The 17610-nt window shown below is 49.3% G+C and overlaps 1 protein-coding gene across 4 annotated transcripts in view; it reads left to right on the top strand.

The window, feature by feature from the left end:
- The window catches only part of MAPRE2 (microtubule associated protein RP/EB family member 2), a 162578-nt gene extending 147338 nt beyond the window's left edge, over positions 1–15240 (top strand). For all 4 annotated transcript variants that reach the window (XM_060170224.1, XM_060170223.1, XM_060170222.1 and 1 more), the window contains 3 exons: positions 145–284; positions 5062–5220; positions 13716–15240. In XM_060170224.1, coding sequence (XP_060026207.1) covers positions 145–284; positions 5062–5220; positions 13716–13790 — 374 coding nt within the window. In that variant the 3' untranslated portion in view covers positions 13791–15240. The remainder of the gene's footprint in view (positions 1–144; positions 285–5061; positions 5221–13715) is intronic.
- Positions 15241–17610: the final 2370 nt, after the last annotated feature.

The following is a 17610-nucleotide window of genomic DNA, read 5'->3' as shown; positions in this document are numbered from 1 at the left end:
TGTGCTTCTTCTGTGCTGGCAAGAGATCACTGGCAGTGTCTCTTCTGTGTCTGAGTAAATTCCTTTTATATCACACTTTTGCTACATACCTAAAAAGCATTTCTGATGTTGCCAATATTCATAATTTATTCTGGGTCCTTTCAGGTGCGGCTAAATCAAGTCCAGCGTCTAAACCAGGATCCACACCTTCTCGTCCCTCATCAGCCAAAAGGGCTTCGTCCAGCAGCTCAGCATCCAGATCTGATAGAGATTTAGAAACACAGGTCATACAGCTTAATGAACAGGTAACTCGGCATCCCCAGCTGTGTCTCTGGGAGCAGTGACAGGTGTCAGGGGGTGAGATGAGCAAACTCCTGTGGGCTTGGGATACGGGGAGGGAAGCGGCGGGAATCAGTGGCTTCAAGCAAGTAAGAATGAAAGGAACTATTGGGGCAGATAATCAGTGGCCCACTGTGAATAAAAGATGTTAAGTCACAAATCTCAAAGCTATACATTGAGGCAGAGGGACAGATGACTCGGCTTTAGGTAAATGCAGGTCTGCAGGCCAGCCTTGCCCTCCCGTACACCTCAGTGCCTGTTAGGAGCTCCAGGCTAGACCATGGCCACTTCTAGCCAGTCTAGATTGTGTTAAAGGCATCAGGGGTTAGTCTCCCTCCTTCCTTCCTTTCTTTCAGCAGCTATCTGTTAAGCCTGTTCGATGTGACAGACACTATACTTGATGCTGATAATATAATGGCAGCAAGATAGAGAGCTTCCCTTCCCTCCTAGAATTTACAGATAGCAGCCACACACTATTGTCTATTACACAAGCAAAAGCCAAACGGCCGAACACTTCCCGCAAGAGTGAAAGTACACAGGAGCACTGAACCCAGGAATAGGGCATCAGAAAGGCCACAGTTAAATAGAATTTTCCTTTTTATCTAATATCCCTAGGATTGCAGTAAATCTAGGTCTACTGCCTTCGAAATTTTCAATATAAAAGCTTAGGTACGCTTTCTAACTAACAATAGCTAATTTTGCCCAAGAGTATACATAGTTTAAAAGTAATAAAACAATTGGTAGCATAGGGCCCAGTGCAGAAACCATCCACCCTTGCCCTGAGTTAGGAGAGTCTTTTTGCTGTACGCGGGCCTCTCACTGCTGTGGCCTTTCCCGTTGCGGAGCACAGGCTTCGGACGCGCAGGCTCAGCGGCCATGGCTCACGGGCCTAGCTGCTCCGCAGCATGTGGGATCTTCCCGGACGGGGGGCACGAACCCGCATCCCCTGCATCAGCAGGCGGACTCTCAACCACTGTGCCACCAGGGAAGTCCAGGAGGAGAGTCTTTTATCCTGGCCACTCCCACCCCTGGGAGAAAAGCCATTATCCCAGGTGCCCAGGCTGTTCCCAGCTACTCACTGGGCATGGGCAGATCCCGGTGATTAATCTGATTCTTGATGAGCCAGCAAGAGTCTGGAAACAGTTTTTGAGATAGTTGTATATTTGCAAACAAGAATCTAGTTAAAAAGCAAGCAGTTGCTTAACTAGGGTGTTTCTTTACAATTCTGAACACTTTAATGAAAAAGGTAAAACCTTAAGTCATCCGGTGCGTAGGACTTTGATTTAGAAACTGTGGAATGTTCTAATTACCTGCTGATTCTCAGTTTGAGCCCTTATACAATTTCCAGCAATGAGTTCTTCTAGAATGAAAGGCAGTTAGTACTGAGACTGAGCTCTAGAGCCCGCGAGCCACAGCTGCTGAGCCCGTGTGCCGCAACTACTGAAGCCCGCGTGCCTAGAGCCCATGCTCTGCAACAAGAGAAGCCACCACAATGAGAAGCCCGCGCACCGCAATGAAGAGTAGCCCCCACTCACCGCAACTAGAGAAAGCCCGCAAGCAGCAACAAAGACCCAACGCGGCCAAAAATAAATAAAATTTTTAAAAAAAAAAAAGGCAGTTAGGACAGCCCTAATTAGCCTTGGGCCACATGCCTGAGGCTCTAAGCAAGTAGACCTGAAGAGAGTCGGGTGTGGGTCTGTAATACTTTAGATTTATAACCCTTTTCTCCGTAGGACTCAAATTCTTTTGATATCTTTATTATCAAATGTTTCTTCATCTACCCCTACCACACCCAGTTTCCCAAACCACCAACCCAAAGTAGAAACACATTGGAACCTCGAGATCCTGCCTGCCCCTCTCTCGCTTACGGCCTTCGCCAACCAGCCCCACTTCCTCTCCTTGGGGCTGGCTCTGGGCTCCCAGTAGCTCTCCAATCACACACAGAGCCCCAAGGGCCCCAGCCCTCTACGATGCTTCAGCTAAACTGCTGTCCCATCCAAAATGCCACTCTAGAGACGACAAGGAGAAGCACATTCCAGTGGCCTTCCTCCTCCTGCTTGTAATTCCTTCATTACTTCCAAAGGCCTCACTCCCGGGCTGTCCCCCCATGCATTCACATGGAGGAGAGTGTCCCCGCACCTCCATCTGTCCCCCAGAGGGAAGGTCGGACCCATCCTACATCGTAAGCCTTCATTCACCAGCTGTTTACTGAGCGCCTCCTTCAGCTGTATTTCCAAGGCTATGTTAATGCTCCCTCCATTTTCTGTCCCCGAAGCCTACAGGGTGCTCCCCCAAACTGGGGGGAGCCACTCACAGTCATCACTGTGTTGGAATTGAGGACACGAAGACGAGGAAGGGCCAAGTAAAAATGCCCGGACCAAAGACTGAATTACAGTGGTAATAGACAAAGTGACCAGTGCCGTAAACTTTAAGAATTCTCATTCACTTGGCCTCATGCCTTGATTTGGGCAGTCTCCCATGACATGCTATGAAAGCACCACTGTGTTAGAGAATTTCAATGATAGAAATGAACCAAAAGACACAGGGGAGGAGAAGACATGACTAAAATAATCAGGGGTTGTTTCTGGAGAGTAGGTGAGCAAACAGGTGGTGGGATGGGGTCCCTGCTTGTGCTCGGGGACCACGGGGGCTGAAGAGTGGGGCCTGGTTAGCCCGCACAGACACTGTCCGTGGCTCGGACTGGAAGGCTGGGCGGATCTACAGTGTGTGGACACCTGAGCGGTAGAGAATTGGGAGAAGAGAACTTCCCCTTGACTTTTCTCAAGGGTCCATCCCCAGCATCCCCTCCACTGCTTAGGCTCCTGCTCTGACACGTGCGGGAGCAAGGAGGCATCGGAGTGGGACTGTGAAAATGGCATCCCATTTGCCAACGGATCTTTCATCAAGTAGTTTAGCTCCTGTTGGTTTTTACCAGGGAAAGTTTATAGCTGTGCATCTGTTAACCTCATGCCTCTGGAATAGCAGCACAGGCCAACCTGGGCTGGGTGTTTCTACAAAGCCTCAGCTCTTGGTTCACCGTACAGACCACAGCACTTGAGAGGCTGACAAGCCTGGTTTCCGTGGGTCAGAGGCATCCAGAGGCCCTTCTTGCCCGACACAGGGAAGGGGAGCTGGCAGACAGCAGACGCCTAAACTACCACAGACCCGCTGGTGGCACCAGTGCAGGCGTGAGATGGGTCTGTGGTCGAGTCTGGGCGGGGTGGGGGGGAGGTTCTAGAATAAACAGTTTTCTTTCCTCTAGAATTCAGCCAACTGGGTTGCCTTCAGTTTTTACAAATGTCCAAGCCATAGTATTATCAGAAATAAGAGCTGAAAGTTAGTGACTGAGGGAATTCCCTGGCAGTCCAGTGGTTAAAGACTCCGTGCTTCCACTGCAGTGGGGCATAGGTTCAGTGCCTCGTCAGGGAACTAAGATCCTGCAAGCCGCAAGGCGTGGCCAAAAAAAAAAGTTAGCAACTGATCCTCCTTTGCTTTGGAACCAGCTACATGAGGGCATCAGTGAGGTTAACTCTGCGGAAAAACCATATCCTTGAGTCTTACTGGATGGACACAAGTTTGCCAGGTGCACAAGGAGACGGACACAGCATGTGCTGAGTATCTGTTTGAACGAGTCAATAACTCCAGACAGATAAATAGTATGTACCAAGGCCCGGAGTTACTAGAAACAGATTTTCCACTCCAAATGTAATCTTTGGAAGTCTGTGAAGGGTGATTTTTCATATACTGAAAGAGAGATTTCTCCTGAGGAGAACCATGAGAGACCTAATTCACCTCCTAAAGATATTCTCTGCAGAAATATAAATGATCAAAGGGTTCAGAAAACTTGAGGGATTCTCCGAGAGCAGGAAGGGGGTGATGGTTTGGGCCTGTGTGGAGCTGCTCGGCCTGCAGCCTGGAATTTGAGACCAGATCTGTCTACACTGCCTGTGGTGTTTCTTCAGCCCAGGTGACGGCTCTGCCAGCCTCAACCCTTGCCCTCTTCCCTTCACCAGCGCCATCTCCGTAACCACGGTGAGAAGCTGCAAGGCCCTTGAACCCGCATCAAGGGAGAAAAAAGGGAATGAGGGCTGTTCTGCTGAGGGACTGGAGCTTCCACATCTTCCCGCCTTTCACGTGATGAGCTCGAAGCCAGAACTAGAGGAGTTAAGACAGGTCCACTCAGCCTGCTTTTAGTCTCACCCAGTTTTCTTTGTGCAGCCATGCCCCAGTCCCTCAGTAGGAGCATTTGTCTAGGTTGGTTCAGGAACATGTATGAAGGGCTCCAAAGTCGAGGGCGGCTCTCAAGTGACGTGAAGAAAGGAGGTTCCGCAAAGCGCGTCTCAAGGGACCACAGTCCAGCCCCTCCCTCCTCCCGCTCTCGCCTCTCCCCTCCCTGTAGAGGATGAACCAGTTGGGGGAAAGATGTGCCCCAGCCCAGGTTAGTTACCAGGAGAGGAAGGCTGACTCGGAGCCCGGGTGGAACTGTCTCGGGCAGAAGGATCCCCGGGCCTCTGGGTATAAACGGTCGGTTGACAGGAGTGACAAGTGTGCTGTTGAAGCTGGGCATTCAGGCCCAGGCTCAAGCTCCAGCAGCAGCCCCTCGTCTCTCCCCGGACCTGCATGTTGGTTATTTTTGCACATCTGTCTTTTCATGTTTCGCATCTTTATACGCAGGCACAGTTGGTCATTTATTTCTTATGCTGTCGTTTGAGGGTTTTCTTTTCCACCTTCCCTCCCTCACAGGTACATTCGTTAAAACTTGCCCTTGAAGGCGTGGAAAAGGAGAGGGATTTCTACTTCGGAAAGTTGAGAGAGATTGAGCTCCTCTGCCAGGAACACGGGCAGGAAAACGATGACCTCGTGCAGCGACTCATGGAAGTCCTCTACGCTTCGGAAGAACACGTGAGTGTGAGCAGAGCCCTGAGGCTTGTGTCCCAGAGTGATGCTCTTGGTCCGAGTGCAGTGGCGCCGAGCCTTCAGATACTGCCCTGGGACCTTAGTGAGGCTTGCAGCTCAGCCAGTGCATGTGATGTTCCCAGAGGAATAAGCACGAGCGTCGTGATCCATTGACCCATGCTTATGGGACCTGCATTCATCAATCTGGGAAGAGATGCGCGGATGGTTGCCAGTTGTTGGGGGCAGGGGACCGGGGGGCTTCGATTGAGAAAAATAGGCTTACACAGCCAAATCTCAAGTGGTTTTCAGCTCTCTGAGCAAATGAGCAGTAAGAATGTGTGCAAAGATTCTTCACACAGATCAGAATGTGGTTAAAGGAAAAATTAATCTAGATGCTTTTCCCATCCCCAGAAGTCCCACAACTGTTTTTTCCTTCATAGCTGGTTGTCTTGGTTACACTTTGCCAGTACAGAGCAGCATTGTGTGACAGCCCTTTGTGGAAAAATACTTCTGGAAGGCCTCCTCTGTGGAGGCCCTGCCCACCAGGGTGGCTCCCCACGAGTGGATGTGCCGAGGGGGGACCCAGGATGTGGCTCCGTCTGTGCATGGAAAGCCGATGTGAGGAGCAGCGGAGGAACATGAGTCTCAGGAAGCGAGGAGGGGAAGGGGCAGGATAAACGGCAGGGCCCAAGGCAGGTCACCCCAAGTCCGCCCAGACAGGCAGGGAGAGGCCCTGGCAGCCGCAGTGGGAGCCCCGTGGGGCTTCACTTTCATGAGGGCGGCGCAGTGAAAGGCAGGAGAGCACGGGCCAGGGTTGCAGGCGTCCTGCTGCCAGGTTGGGGCTGAGGAAGTGTTTGGGTAGGTGTGATTAGGAGGCCTGCAGGTGCCCTGAGGGCTCTGTGGTCGAGTTGCACGTGTGTTGGTATTTCCACAGAACATAGGAAGCCACCAGCAAGTTTACTTTTATCTTATTTCAGCCGAATACCAGGCAGTTGTTTACTCCGTGTAAGATTAAAATCCTAGCTCTGAAATTCTCCTAAACTGTAAGAAACTGTCTGGAGTTTGGGGACTCTCCAGCACTTTTTTTGTTTCCCCTGGATATGTATATATTCTTAAACCTCTTTCTCGGTTAGCTCACGCTATAGATCTTGAAGCCCTGGGGATCCACCTGCCCAGGTCCCAGAGATAGCGACGGCTTTACAAAATATTCTCAGTATTTTCAGATCTGACGGAAGAAACCAAAGGTTACTTTGTAGTGTGTGTATCTGCACCACCCAAAGTGGCATTTTTATGACGTTCTGTATGTAGAGAGTGCTTTGTCATCTGTCAAGCGCGAGACGAATTATGGTTATTCTCTTCACAAGCTTGTTTGAGGCTGAATTCGATGAGGTCTGTGCAGCAGCCCCGTGAGCCCGAGTGAACCGTGCTGCTGCCCATCCGGGACGGTGCCCGCTCGCGGGAGCAAGGCGGCTTGCAGGATGGAATCTCCCTGCTGATGCTCACCTCTAGCCTTCTGATGCTAACCTCGAGCCAGATCTTGTCCCAAAGGAGGAGTCGTTGTGAGGTAGCGCCGTTAGGTGAACTCCAAATTAAGGGTTGGCAGGGCCACTGAATCCCTAGCTAATGGCAGGTGGGGCTGGCCTTCGGCAAGAGCTCTTGCCTCCTGAGAGTTCAGGAGTGTCTTCCTGGATGACTACACTCAGCTTCTGTTAGACCATTTATATCTCCAACACCTCCAGCACACACACCAGCACCAGCTTACCGAGGCCTGGATTCAGAGAGCCATTCTTGCAGTGTATGGGCAGTTAACGCACACGCCCCTCAAAGAAGTAATACTTCAGAGTATCATCAGTCATTAAGACTAATGGGTTTAGCAGGTCCTTTCCTTAAACTCTTGGGATGGGAGATGAGGGGGAAGGCCAAGGGCTTTACATGTATCAGCTCCTTTAATTGTCTGGAGAATCCTATTAGGTAGATATGGGTGTTAGCCCATTTATAGATGAGAGAAACTAAGGCAGCCGAGAGGTTAAATAACGTTCCCGAGTGAATAAGCAGCGTAATTTGCATTTGAACTCGAGTCCCGAGTTCGTGCCCTCCCTTCTCCAAGCCTGAGCCACCTTTTTTTTTTTTATTATTTTTTTTATTTTTTTACATCTTTATTGGGGTATAATTGCTTTACAATGGTGTGTTAGTTTCTGCTTTATAACAAAGTGAATCAGTCATACATAAACATATGTTCCCATATGTCTTCCCTGTTGCGTCTCCCTCCCTCCCACCCTCCCCATCCCACCCCTCCAGGCTGTCACAAAGCACCGAGCCAATATCCCTGTGCCATGCAGCTGCTTCCCACTAGCTATCTACCTTACTGCGTTTGTTAGTGTGTATATGCCCATGACTCTCTCTCGCCCTGTCACAGCTCACCCTTCCCCCTCCCCATAACCTCAAGCTGAGCCACCTTTTAAATGGGGAACATGATAGTAGTAATAGCTAACCTTGAGCATTTAGCATGTGCTAGATACTACGTTTATATTCTATATATATATTTCTCACCACATCCTTATGTGGTGTACTATTACTTATCTCTGCTTTACAGATAAAAATTACTTGCTCAATGACCCATGTTTATTTATTTATTTTTTTTTTTTTGCGGTACGCGGGCCTCTCACTGTTGTGGCCTCTCCCGTTGCAGAGCACAGGCTCCGGACACGCAGGCTCAGCGGCCATGGCTCACAGGCCCAGCCGCTCCATGGCATGTGGGATCTTCCCGGACTGGGTCACGAACCCGTGTCCCCTGCATCGGCAGGCGGACTCTTAACCACTGCGCCACCAGGGAAGCCCAATGACCCATTTTTAATAAGCTCCGTCACTACCCAGGTTTCTCTAACTCAGAGCCCAGAATCTTAAGGACTATGTTCCCTGCCTCTCAGTATATTGGGTGCCATGGGGAAGGGAAAAAGTAAAGGCAGTACCTCTTGGGGGAAACTGCAGGACAGACTTTGTCTAATTGACAGTATTGAGTTGCACGTGTTCTGTATGTGAAGAAGGGAGCAGTCAAATTCCTGCCTGGATTTTCTCCAAATAATTCCCTTCACCTTGTTTTGTTGTTTGACACCTTCAAAAGTATTGTCTTGGCCTCTTTCTCTGGGCAGTCTGTTTAATTCAGCATCCGGCAAGAATCTCCAGTTTTTCATCCGGCGAGAACCTCCATTTTTTTCTGGCAGGTAGTGTCACTAAACCCACCTTCGTTGTTCTGACTGGCACTGTGCTGATGTCATCAAATAGAGAGAAACGTGGCAGGGAGGAGAGAGAGACAGTGGCATCACTGTTGAGTGTAAGCTAAGGAGTATCCAAAGTCCAGGAAGAGATTTAGAGGCAGTAACCAGGCTACTGGAATCTGGAAGGGAAAACAGACTTAACACAAACGTAACACGTGTGGGTTACCAGTGCAAAGTCTTCAAATGCAGCTGCTGCCTTAATTCTTCTCATTCCAGGATAACTTCTAATGCAACTCTGTGTCTGGACAGCTCCAAAAGAAACACATCAGGCTATGCTGAGTTTTCTATAGAGAATAAGCTGGAATATGCCAAGCGTCCTTGTTTAGAATGTGACAAGACCCATTTTTTTAAACTTCGGTTTCTATATAGAGAGAAGGCGAAGGCTGTCTGCCACGTGCCTGGACACTGCACGGTATTTTCCATGCTGCACACGCACACACATGACACTTCTTACAGAGGCGGATGGCGAGAGGCTCAGGAGCGGCTGGCCTGCTCTGCTCTCTGCTTCCCTTCCTGGAGGTTCATGGAACCGTCCTAGACACCTTAGAGCCGCAAGCGTTTGCCTCCCTCCCTAAGCGTAGCGAGTCCTGATTCTGTGGTAGCCTCCCAGCTTATCCAGCTTCTACCATTGAGGCAGTGAGCCTTTAAAAAGCTTCCACGCTTGCCTAGGAAAGGCATCACTTGGGAAAAAATGTGCTCAGAGGTTGCTGGGCCACTGCACCCACCCGCAAGCTCTCGGAGCCTCCTTTGTCCCTCGCTGTGCTTGACCCTGACACTGTGTCCTGTTTTCAGGCCATTCACACACTTCAGTGCTAGGTGGACGTGCAGCCACGGGGGGCATGATGTCTGGGAAAAAATGCCGGTACTTTATGCATGATGCCGCCGGTCGGACTTCTGTGCACATCCGAGAGGCAGAGATTTCTGGTTGGTTGCCTCCCTCTGGAGATGAGAGGGGTGCTGAGGAATCAGAGGCTGCAGTGAGTGCCTGCTCTTCAGTTCACCACAGATGGACCCGACGTTGACACTTCAGGTGGAGGCATTCCCTGGAGAGGCCTCCTCCTTCAGTCTTTATTTAGTGATGTCTGCTCTTTGATTCTCTTGATCAAGCAATCCTAGGATAACATGTTTGGAAGATGTAGAAATCCAGGTGAGAGTTTTGAGTGTGGAAGTAAACAGAGGCAGTTCAGTTTGCAGTCACAGAAACCTAATGGAAGTTTCCAGAGCAGATGGCCAGCTGGCCGTCCAGTGCCTCGCATCATGATTCTCATTATCTTTACTACTTAACTAGGGGCCACAGGTGTCTGGGCTTAACGTCGTTGGTTAGCTGCTGCCCTGTGGATCTGTAGGCTGAGGGTCACCTGCTAATACAGAGACACTTGTTTCCTGAGTTCCTGTCACGGAAGCCACTGTCGAATGACCTAAAGATACTCCCCCCTTCAGGCCACATCTTTTGAATTCAGCCTGCGTTTCTGTCACTGGACGCAGCATTGGGTTTATAGAAAACAGACACAGCCCCTGCCTTAGAAGAGCTCACAGTCCCCTTGAGACAGACAGGGACACCACTAACTGGAATTTGTCAGGTTGTGATAAACGCAGTAATAGAGACATAAATAAACTTGTGTGGGGAGCACATAAAGAGAGCCTGGAGGGACAGGCAAGGACTTCACAGAGAAGATGACATTTGTGTTGGCCGTGGAAAGATGATTAGGAATGTCAGCAGTTACAGAGGTAAGACGGGGGAGTATTTTTTCAGCAGAGGAAATGGCAGGAACAAAGCAGAGAGGACAGAACAGCCGGACTCGCTGGTGTGAGTGGCGGCAGATGAGCCTGTTGTGCGCTGCCTCCTACATCTGGGAAGGTGGGAGCCATGCCCTCTCCCCACTCCCTGCAGCCCAGCTTCTTGACGGCCCTCCCCCTCCTCCCCTCCTTTGTCCCCGCTCTCCTCCCACAGTAGCCGAGAGCATTCTTCAGTACTGTCTTCCTGCTTGCTTCTCCTTCTAATGATTATTATAAGAATAAGGAACTCCAAAGCGTCACTCACAGCTGTGGGTGGATTTATATGCAAATATTAGACTTAATTAAGTAGGTGGCACCCCAGTGCTTTAGTCACATGTTTGGCCTAGGTTTCGCCTGGCCTCCTCCTCACCTGTGCGTTTAAGTTCTTCTTCAGTCTTGCGTGGGGCATAAGAGAAAGATCATTTTGGTGTGTGAGTGCCTCCACGCGTGGGTGGGGAGCTCCCAGTGGTGATGGGCTACAGCTGCCTCAGAGTTACAGGTGCGTCCTGCCAGACTTTCAGAGCACCTTAATTTGAACCCCAAGCATTAGCAATCCATTGGTAACCCAGGACGTTTGTTCTTTATAGCCACGGTACCCAATAAGAGTGATCTGGGGTCCGCAGTTCCTGCAGATGAGATGCATGACCTCACAGCGGTGCACCGTGAGTGAGGGAGCTGCCCTTGGCCAGCTGGAGACAAGGGCACCACACCCACCCCCTGGCTCATCAAGTATGGAAAGGAGGCCCGAGGGGGAGCCTTATCTAGTGCGTTTCTCTTCCCGCAGCTGGTTTGACAGGCCCACAGTTACTTGAATCCAAATCTTCTGACTCTCAGTCCTGAATTAAATCCATTATCCCACAGTTAACTCGCAGTCCATGATGTGAGCAAATAAGATTTTCTGTAAAATGTCAAACAGATCCTCATTTCTGACGATCTTCCCATCAGCAGCCTAACACTCACAGAAACGATTATGTAAGAAAAGTGCACTTCAGACCAGCTGAAGTCTGGGCAATATGATACGGAAGGCACCACACTGGCATTAACAGGTTAGGATGACGAATACAACAACATCTCTACCCCTTAAGGGACTCAGAGGCTCAGAGCCTGGCTGAAGAGGCAGCCGTGGAGCCAGCCAGTGGGGACACACAAGCACGCGCCCATACACACACAGGGCTGCAGTGTGCAACCGGATGGAAGCAGGAATCAAGGATGTAAAGCTCAGAGGAGTGATCCGTTCTGGGGTGAAGGCAGTGAGAAAGGCGTGGGGAGGAGTGTGCGGCAGAGCAGACACCCGGAGCTCCTGGTCCACCATCCTGGTCAATTCCCATGAGTGTGACTTTCCTTCTTTGCCCCTGGACTAGAGGGAGGCTGGTGGCTCTTCCTCGCTTGTTCTATCCCAGCAAGAGGTGCTCTCCTGCTCCCAGGAGGGCACCTCTGTCCCTGAGGCACTAACTGAGCCGAGAGGACCACCCTCAACGTGTGCTGAGCGGTGGGCAAAGAGGCTTGTGGAGGACGCTGCAGGGCCGGCCCGGGGACGAGCTGGCAGAGCCTGGAGCAAAGCGGGGCTTGGGGCTCTGAGGTCAGAGGACATCGTGGTTAAGGAATTAAGGAGCGAGGTGTCCCGAAGGACAGCAGGATGTGGGCAGGGAGAGTAGGATTTGGGCCTTCACATTTCAGAGGTGGAGCAGTTTTAGGTATGAAGACGGGGTGTGCTCATGGGGTGAGCTAATGTTTATTAAATTAAATAATGTGCTGCTTGAAGACACCAAGGCAGTAAGGGACGGTGCTAGATTTGAGCCCAGGTCTTCAATACGATGTCATTTTCTGCTCTTGTCATAGAAAAGACTATTTTTTAAAAAATTATTTTTACTTCTAGAACATATTCCAATGAGTTACCAAGAAAAAAGAATCACAGCTCACACTTATATTATGTGCCAAACACTGTTCTAGGCACTTCACCTGTTTTAACTCAGAGCTCTCTGTTGAACTCAGTGACTCCATCGATTCATTGACCAATGACACTCATCGAAAACTCTGGTAAATGGGCGCTTTTGGCCTATCTCCCACTTGCACAGATGAGAAAACCGAGGCACAGAAGAGTTAAGTCGCCCAGCTTGTACATAATGGATCTGGGAGATGAACTCCAGTTCCATGCTTATAACCTTGACATTATGCTGCCTCTCAGAAGACAAGTGGCACGTGACCTTGTCTGATAGTCTCGATCATCTGTTCGTGCACCCTCTCTGATGTCTTCTTCCTGACACACATGCATTGAGTTGTACAGTAAGCAAGGTCTGACACAGATGGATGAGGCCCTATCCCGACTTCAGTACCCTCAGGATCCAGTGGACGAGGCCACAAGGTTCAAGACAAACAAGATTACAAGTCAAAAGTTTTAAGGCCAAGGAAGAAGCAAAAATGCAGGAGGAGGGAGAGAATCCTGGCTCAGGGATCGGGGGAAATGATGCTGCTGTATTTGAGTTGGATCTTGACGGGTGTGTCCTTGGCTAAAGGGAATACGGGCCAGACAGAAGGGGGGTTTGCAAAGTGCAAGCGAACACAAGCACGTCTGTACGTCCCAGCGTATGCTCCCGACTGCATCGCAAAAGCATTGTGCATTCTGGAGGGAGCAGTCGGCCCTATTGATTAGCTACGCTCCCTCTGCTTGGGTAGTAAAGAGCTAATTATCCTTTGTGAGATTAAAAAAAAAAAAAAAAGAATTGGCAGATATAGCTGACCAGGGTTTATGTTCCCTGGAGTTTTGTGTTCATGATGTGCTTCCCCGGGTTATACGCAAGTGAGTAAATAGGTCATTTGAAGCCAAGTAGAGGAACACCTCAACCATCAGAAAGTAAGCAAAAAAAGTCCTCACATACCCAAAATAGATGTCCCGAAGTCCCTGAGCACAAGCTCCTGAGCTCCCCTGTTGGAGACGCCGTCTGGCTGGGGGCAACCCAGAACCATAGTTATTGTCCTTTCCTTACCTACCCACTCTAACGAGCTGCTTCTCTGCATCAGATGAGTAACAGATTATAACACGGAGTCTGCTTAGCAGACATGCTACCAGGTGAGGAGGAGGACAGCAGGGCAGGAAACAGGAAGCCATCAGACACACTGCAGGGGCCTGGGGCCCTGTGCTGTGTCACAGCAGGCTCACTCGTGGTTATCGTGACGCTCTTGAGTCCTTGCATCTGGTTTACTGTCGTACAGCGGGTGGGAAAGGATGTCGTATGTTCTGTGATGACGTCCTTCCAAAACGGTCAGAAGGAAAACGTGGTGCCTAAAGCCTGCTGGCCGCGCTCCAGAATGGGCCGTTCCTGGGAGCGGGGAGGCACTTGCGTGGCAAAAGCCGTGGCGATGCCGTGCTGCGCAGCGATGGTGGGGCTGGGGACGCTGCAGGGCTGCCGGCAGTGGACCGCTTCAGCTGAAACCTCTCCCCCTGCCCCACAGGAGGGCCACCCGGAGGAGCCGGAAGCAGAGGAACAAGTCCACGAACAGCAGCCCCAGCAGCAGGAAGAGTACTGAACCGTCTCGGCAGCTCTCCACACTTCCGTTCTGGTGGGAACTTTTCTTCTGGAGAATTGGAACACCTGTGGCCTCAAGCTCATCAGAAACCGGTTGTTCCCAGCCTGCTGTCCCATCACTGCGCCGGCGCCCATGCCAGCCACCGCGCTCGGTTCCCATTTCCTTCGCCAAGACACACTAGCTGCGGCCGTGGGCAGCCTCCCCAAGACATCACGGGGTCACATACCTTCAACTTCACCACCTGGCTGCTTGAGATTGGTTCTGCTCTTTGCATTTCTTTCCAGAACAACTGTCCCCACCCCCACCCCACCCCCTTTTTATCCTGGTGTGAAACAATGGTAATTTGATATATGGTATTTATATTGGCATTTCTCAACCCAGTGTCACTAGATGTCACACACATTTGTGGTGCTTTGATGTTTGCAAGTCTAACCTCTGAACATAAATTTGGTCAGATAATAAATTGGAACAAAGGGAAAGAGATACTTGATATGAAAGCCATATGACAGTGACTTATTTCACGGGGAAAAACACCAAGTCAGTTTCTCCCTCTACTCACAAACAAAAGGGAAAAAAAAAAAAGGAATCAAAACTAGGACGTCAGGGCCCAGCAGTGTTCAGACATCAGCATGTTAGACAACCACACAGTATGTTGTTAGTTTTGAAAGACATTCACTCAAGGAAAACACCATCTCGACTTGGCCCTCTAACTGCTTGCCCTTTCCCTCGCCTCCCCCCACCCAGATTCTCATGCTCTTTTCTTTCTCAGGGTCCTCTTTGGTGGGGAGCCACTCTCCTCAAAAGCTGTCATCAGTTGTCTGCAGTCAGAGGGGGTCTGCATGGGCACAGGTCCTCCTGCCTCCTCCTGTGGGTTTCAGCCCAGATCCTCTCATCCACACTAGGGGATTCCTACTAAAGAATGACTTCAGGGTGTGCAGCCCCGGGCGGCAGGGTCCCGCATCATGCTGGAAGGCTGGGAGTGAAGACCTTATGAATAGGAGCGTAAGCCCAAGGGAGAATCCTGGTTCTGAAGTCTGCTGTTGACACTGGAATGACAGCACAGGAAAATCTGACTCCCAATGCCTTGTGGAATAAAGAATTCCCCCTCTTCAATACTATGGCCCTCCTTGTCATTGACCTTCGCTAAATCGTGGCAGTTCATAAACAGAGGAAACATTAATGAATTAAAAGCATTCCTTATTTTTTTTAACTAAGATTTGCACATTTTCTTAGTATCTTTCCAAATCTTTGCCTCTTCCCCACCCCGCCCTTTGACAGATGGTTTCCCTTCCTGGATCATTCATTTCACTCGGTTTCTGACTTTAGATTTTCTTTCACTTGTTATTTGACTTAGCAGGTACAACAAAAACAAACAGCAAACAAGTGTGCCCACCCCACTTTCCTCTTAATTGAAAAGCTTAAAATAAATTTCTGAATTATGTATCATAAAGCTTTGACATTTCTTTATTAACTGATGACATACTAATCCTAAATTCTAGCATTGAAGCTTTCCACCAAAAGAAGTCTTCTCAAAATAAATCTTCTGTGGCAGAGTGGTATTTACTGAGTAACATGTGAAAAAGATTGCTTGTATTTTTGAGGTTATTACAGGACACTGTGCAGAACTGGACAGATGTTTCATGGGGTTTGGTTTCCCTTTCTTCTCTCTCCTGCTTGCTCTGCACTACAGCGGCAGCTCGTTTCTCTCAGGCTGGAATACGGCCTGGCTCTCGGCGGTGACATCCTCCCACACCTGGTCGCAGGGAGTGGTCGTGCTATACGCAGCATCGTGCTTAACAGTGTGTCGTCCCCACCCCCTCCCCCCCCGCACCCCCCCCCCCCCCGCCAAGCCTGTTGCACTCACTGAGTTTCCTTCTTTCTAAACAGCTCTTGTAAAGAGGCACAATAAATAATTCCATGCAGGTGATCCTTCAGTGGTTCCTGGGCAGTTCTTTGCTTGCCTTGGACATGTCAGTAATACCCAGTGCCAGGTGGATCGGGAACCACACTCCCATCATGTGGGTGCACGTGATTACTGGGTAACGTGCATAAGCCTCACCAGTGACACTCAGCCACTCTGTTCCTCCCCAAATCCCCAACTTTCTCAGCTACAAACACACTGGCCATATATCTGGCAAAGACAACTTTCGCCAGTCATCCTTCCTTCTCCTTCCCGGAGTCTTGGGGCAGACTATTCATTTATTTAGAAAGGAGCTATATACTTCTCTTTTTGTCAACATCTGAAACGTCTTCCACTGCCCTGCATCGCATGGGACATCACTGATGCTCTGGGGAATCTTTGACAGCTAAGTATCCCGGTCCTCTTCGGCTGCACCCCAGCTTCTGTGCAGACCACCTCTCATTTCCCAGGACTGCTCCTTTCTCCCTGATGGCTTTACCCCGTCATTCTCTCATCTCGGCAGGCAGTGCGTGCTTTCCTCTGTGGACCCCGTCACGTGTCGTCATGCTGGGCCGAGACGCATCCCCTGGTGTGTGCTCTGCTCCTCCCTCTCAGAAGCCAGACTTCGGTCTTGGAGTCCCCTTCACACCCGCCGCAGCTGGTTATAGTACTTCCACTGCTCATATCAGGTAGGAAGTGATTGAAGCAGGGGGTAAAGAGAAAAGAGCAGAAAAGCAGAAAAAGAAAAGACAAAGACACACCCTGTTGACCCGAGAGAAGTAAACTCCAGAAGGGAACCAGGAACTCCTCCCTTCCCTGGTGAGTATTCCCATTATTCCGTTAAGGTTTAATATGCATTCAAATTACTTTTACTAAATAGTACACCATAAAGCTTTTGTTATATATTAAATGTAAACTGAAAGGAATGTAAACATATGTATTGTTAATTATAAATATAGATAAGTAATGACATAATAGATGAAAAAGTCTTATTCAGATGTATCACATTCATTTTACATTACCCACCTACTGTCGCATGGTAGAATAGTTTTTTGTCTCTGAATATGTGAATAACTTGACTTGCATTTATCTTTTTACATATTTAATAAAAAAAAAAGGTATATGTTAAAATCGGCCTGGATCTATAGAGTCTTAAATGTTTATGCTAAAGGTTTCCTTTTGAGTGAGCACAGTTATACGAACTGGCTATTTATGTAAATTCACACATAGATCCCACATTTTATTATGATTTACATGGTGGGGGGCCTTGTTTTTATTGACGGCAAATGTTTTAACAGGAATTACAGGTTAGTATTTGATATCCAATGTAGCAGCTGTACTACCTTTCTAAAACCCTGCCAAAAATATTTTCTGACCAAAAAGAAAGATACACCATTCATTCCCTTAGGGAACATTCCACTTGCAAAGCAAACAAAGGCCTCGCTCCTGCAGGTTCACCTGCTCCATCTGGACAACACAAAGGCTGGGCAAAAGCAGGCAGGTGTTTCGATGTAAAGCTTTGTGGCAAAACGACCTGTGATTGGCAAAAGCTCTTTGATTAAGTGTATTCTCCTCCCTCCCCGCCTACCAGTTTGCTGAGTTTAACAGTGATGATTTATAGACATAAATGGAATACCAATCTTACAGGAATAACTGAAAAAATGTATTTGAACTGGCCCACTGCCCTCCTGGTGACCCTGTAGAACAGGTGACGACAGTCTGTTGAAGACTTTGCCCAGGAGCCTCCAGGTTACTGAGGTTCAGCGGACACCCTTTTACCCTGAAGGATGCCAGCCTTACTGAACCTGCTTTCAAGCACCACCTAGAGCCCAGTTTTGTTTCTGTACTGTCCTCTGGCAACTGTTTTCCATTCATTTGCCTTTAGGCCCTTTCCTTTTAAAAGCAGAGAAGCAGGAAAAT

The sequence above is a fragment of the Lagenorhynchus albirostris genome, chromosome 14, assembly GCF_949774975.1.
Source record: "Lagenorhynchus albirostris chromosome 14, mLagAlb1.1, whole genome shotgun sequence".
NCBI classification, from domain to species: Eukaryota; Metazoa; Chordata; class Mammalia; order Artiodactyla; family Delphinidae; genus Lagenorhynchus; species Lagenorhynchus albirostris.
This window is presented reverse-complemented; position numbering and strand designations above follow the sequence as displayed.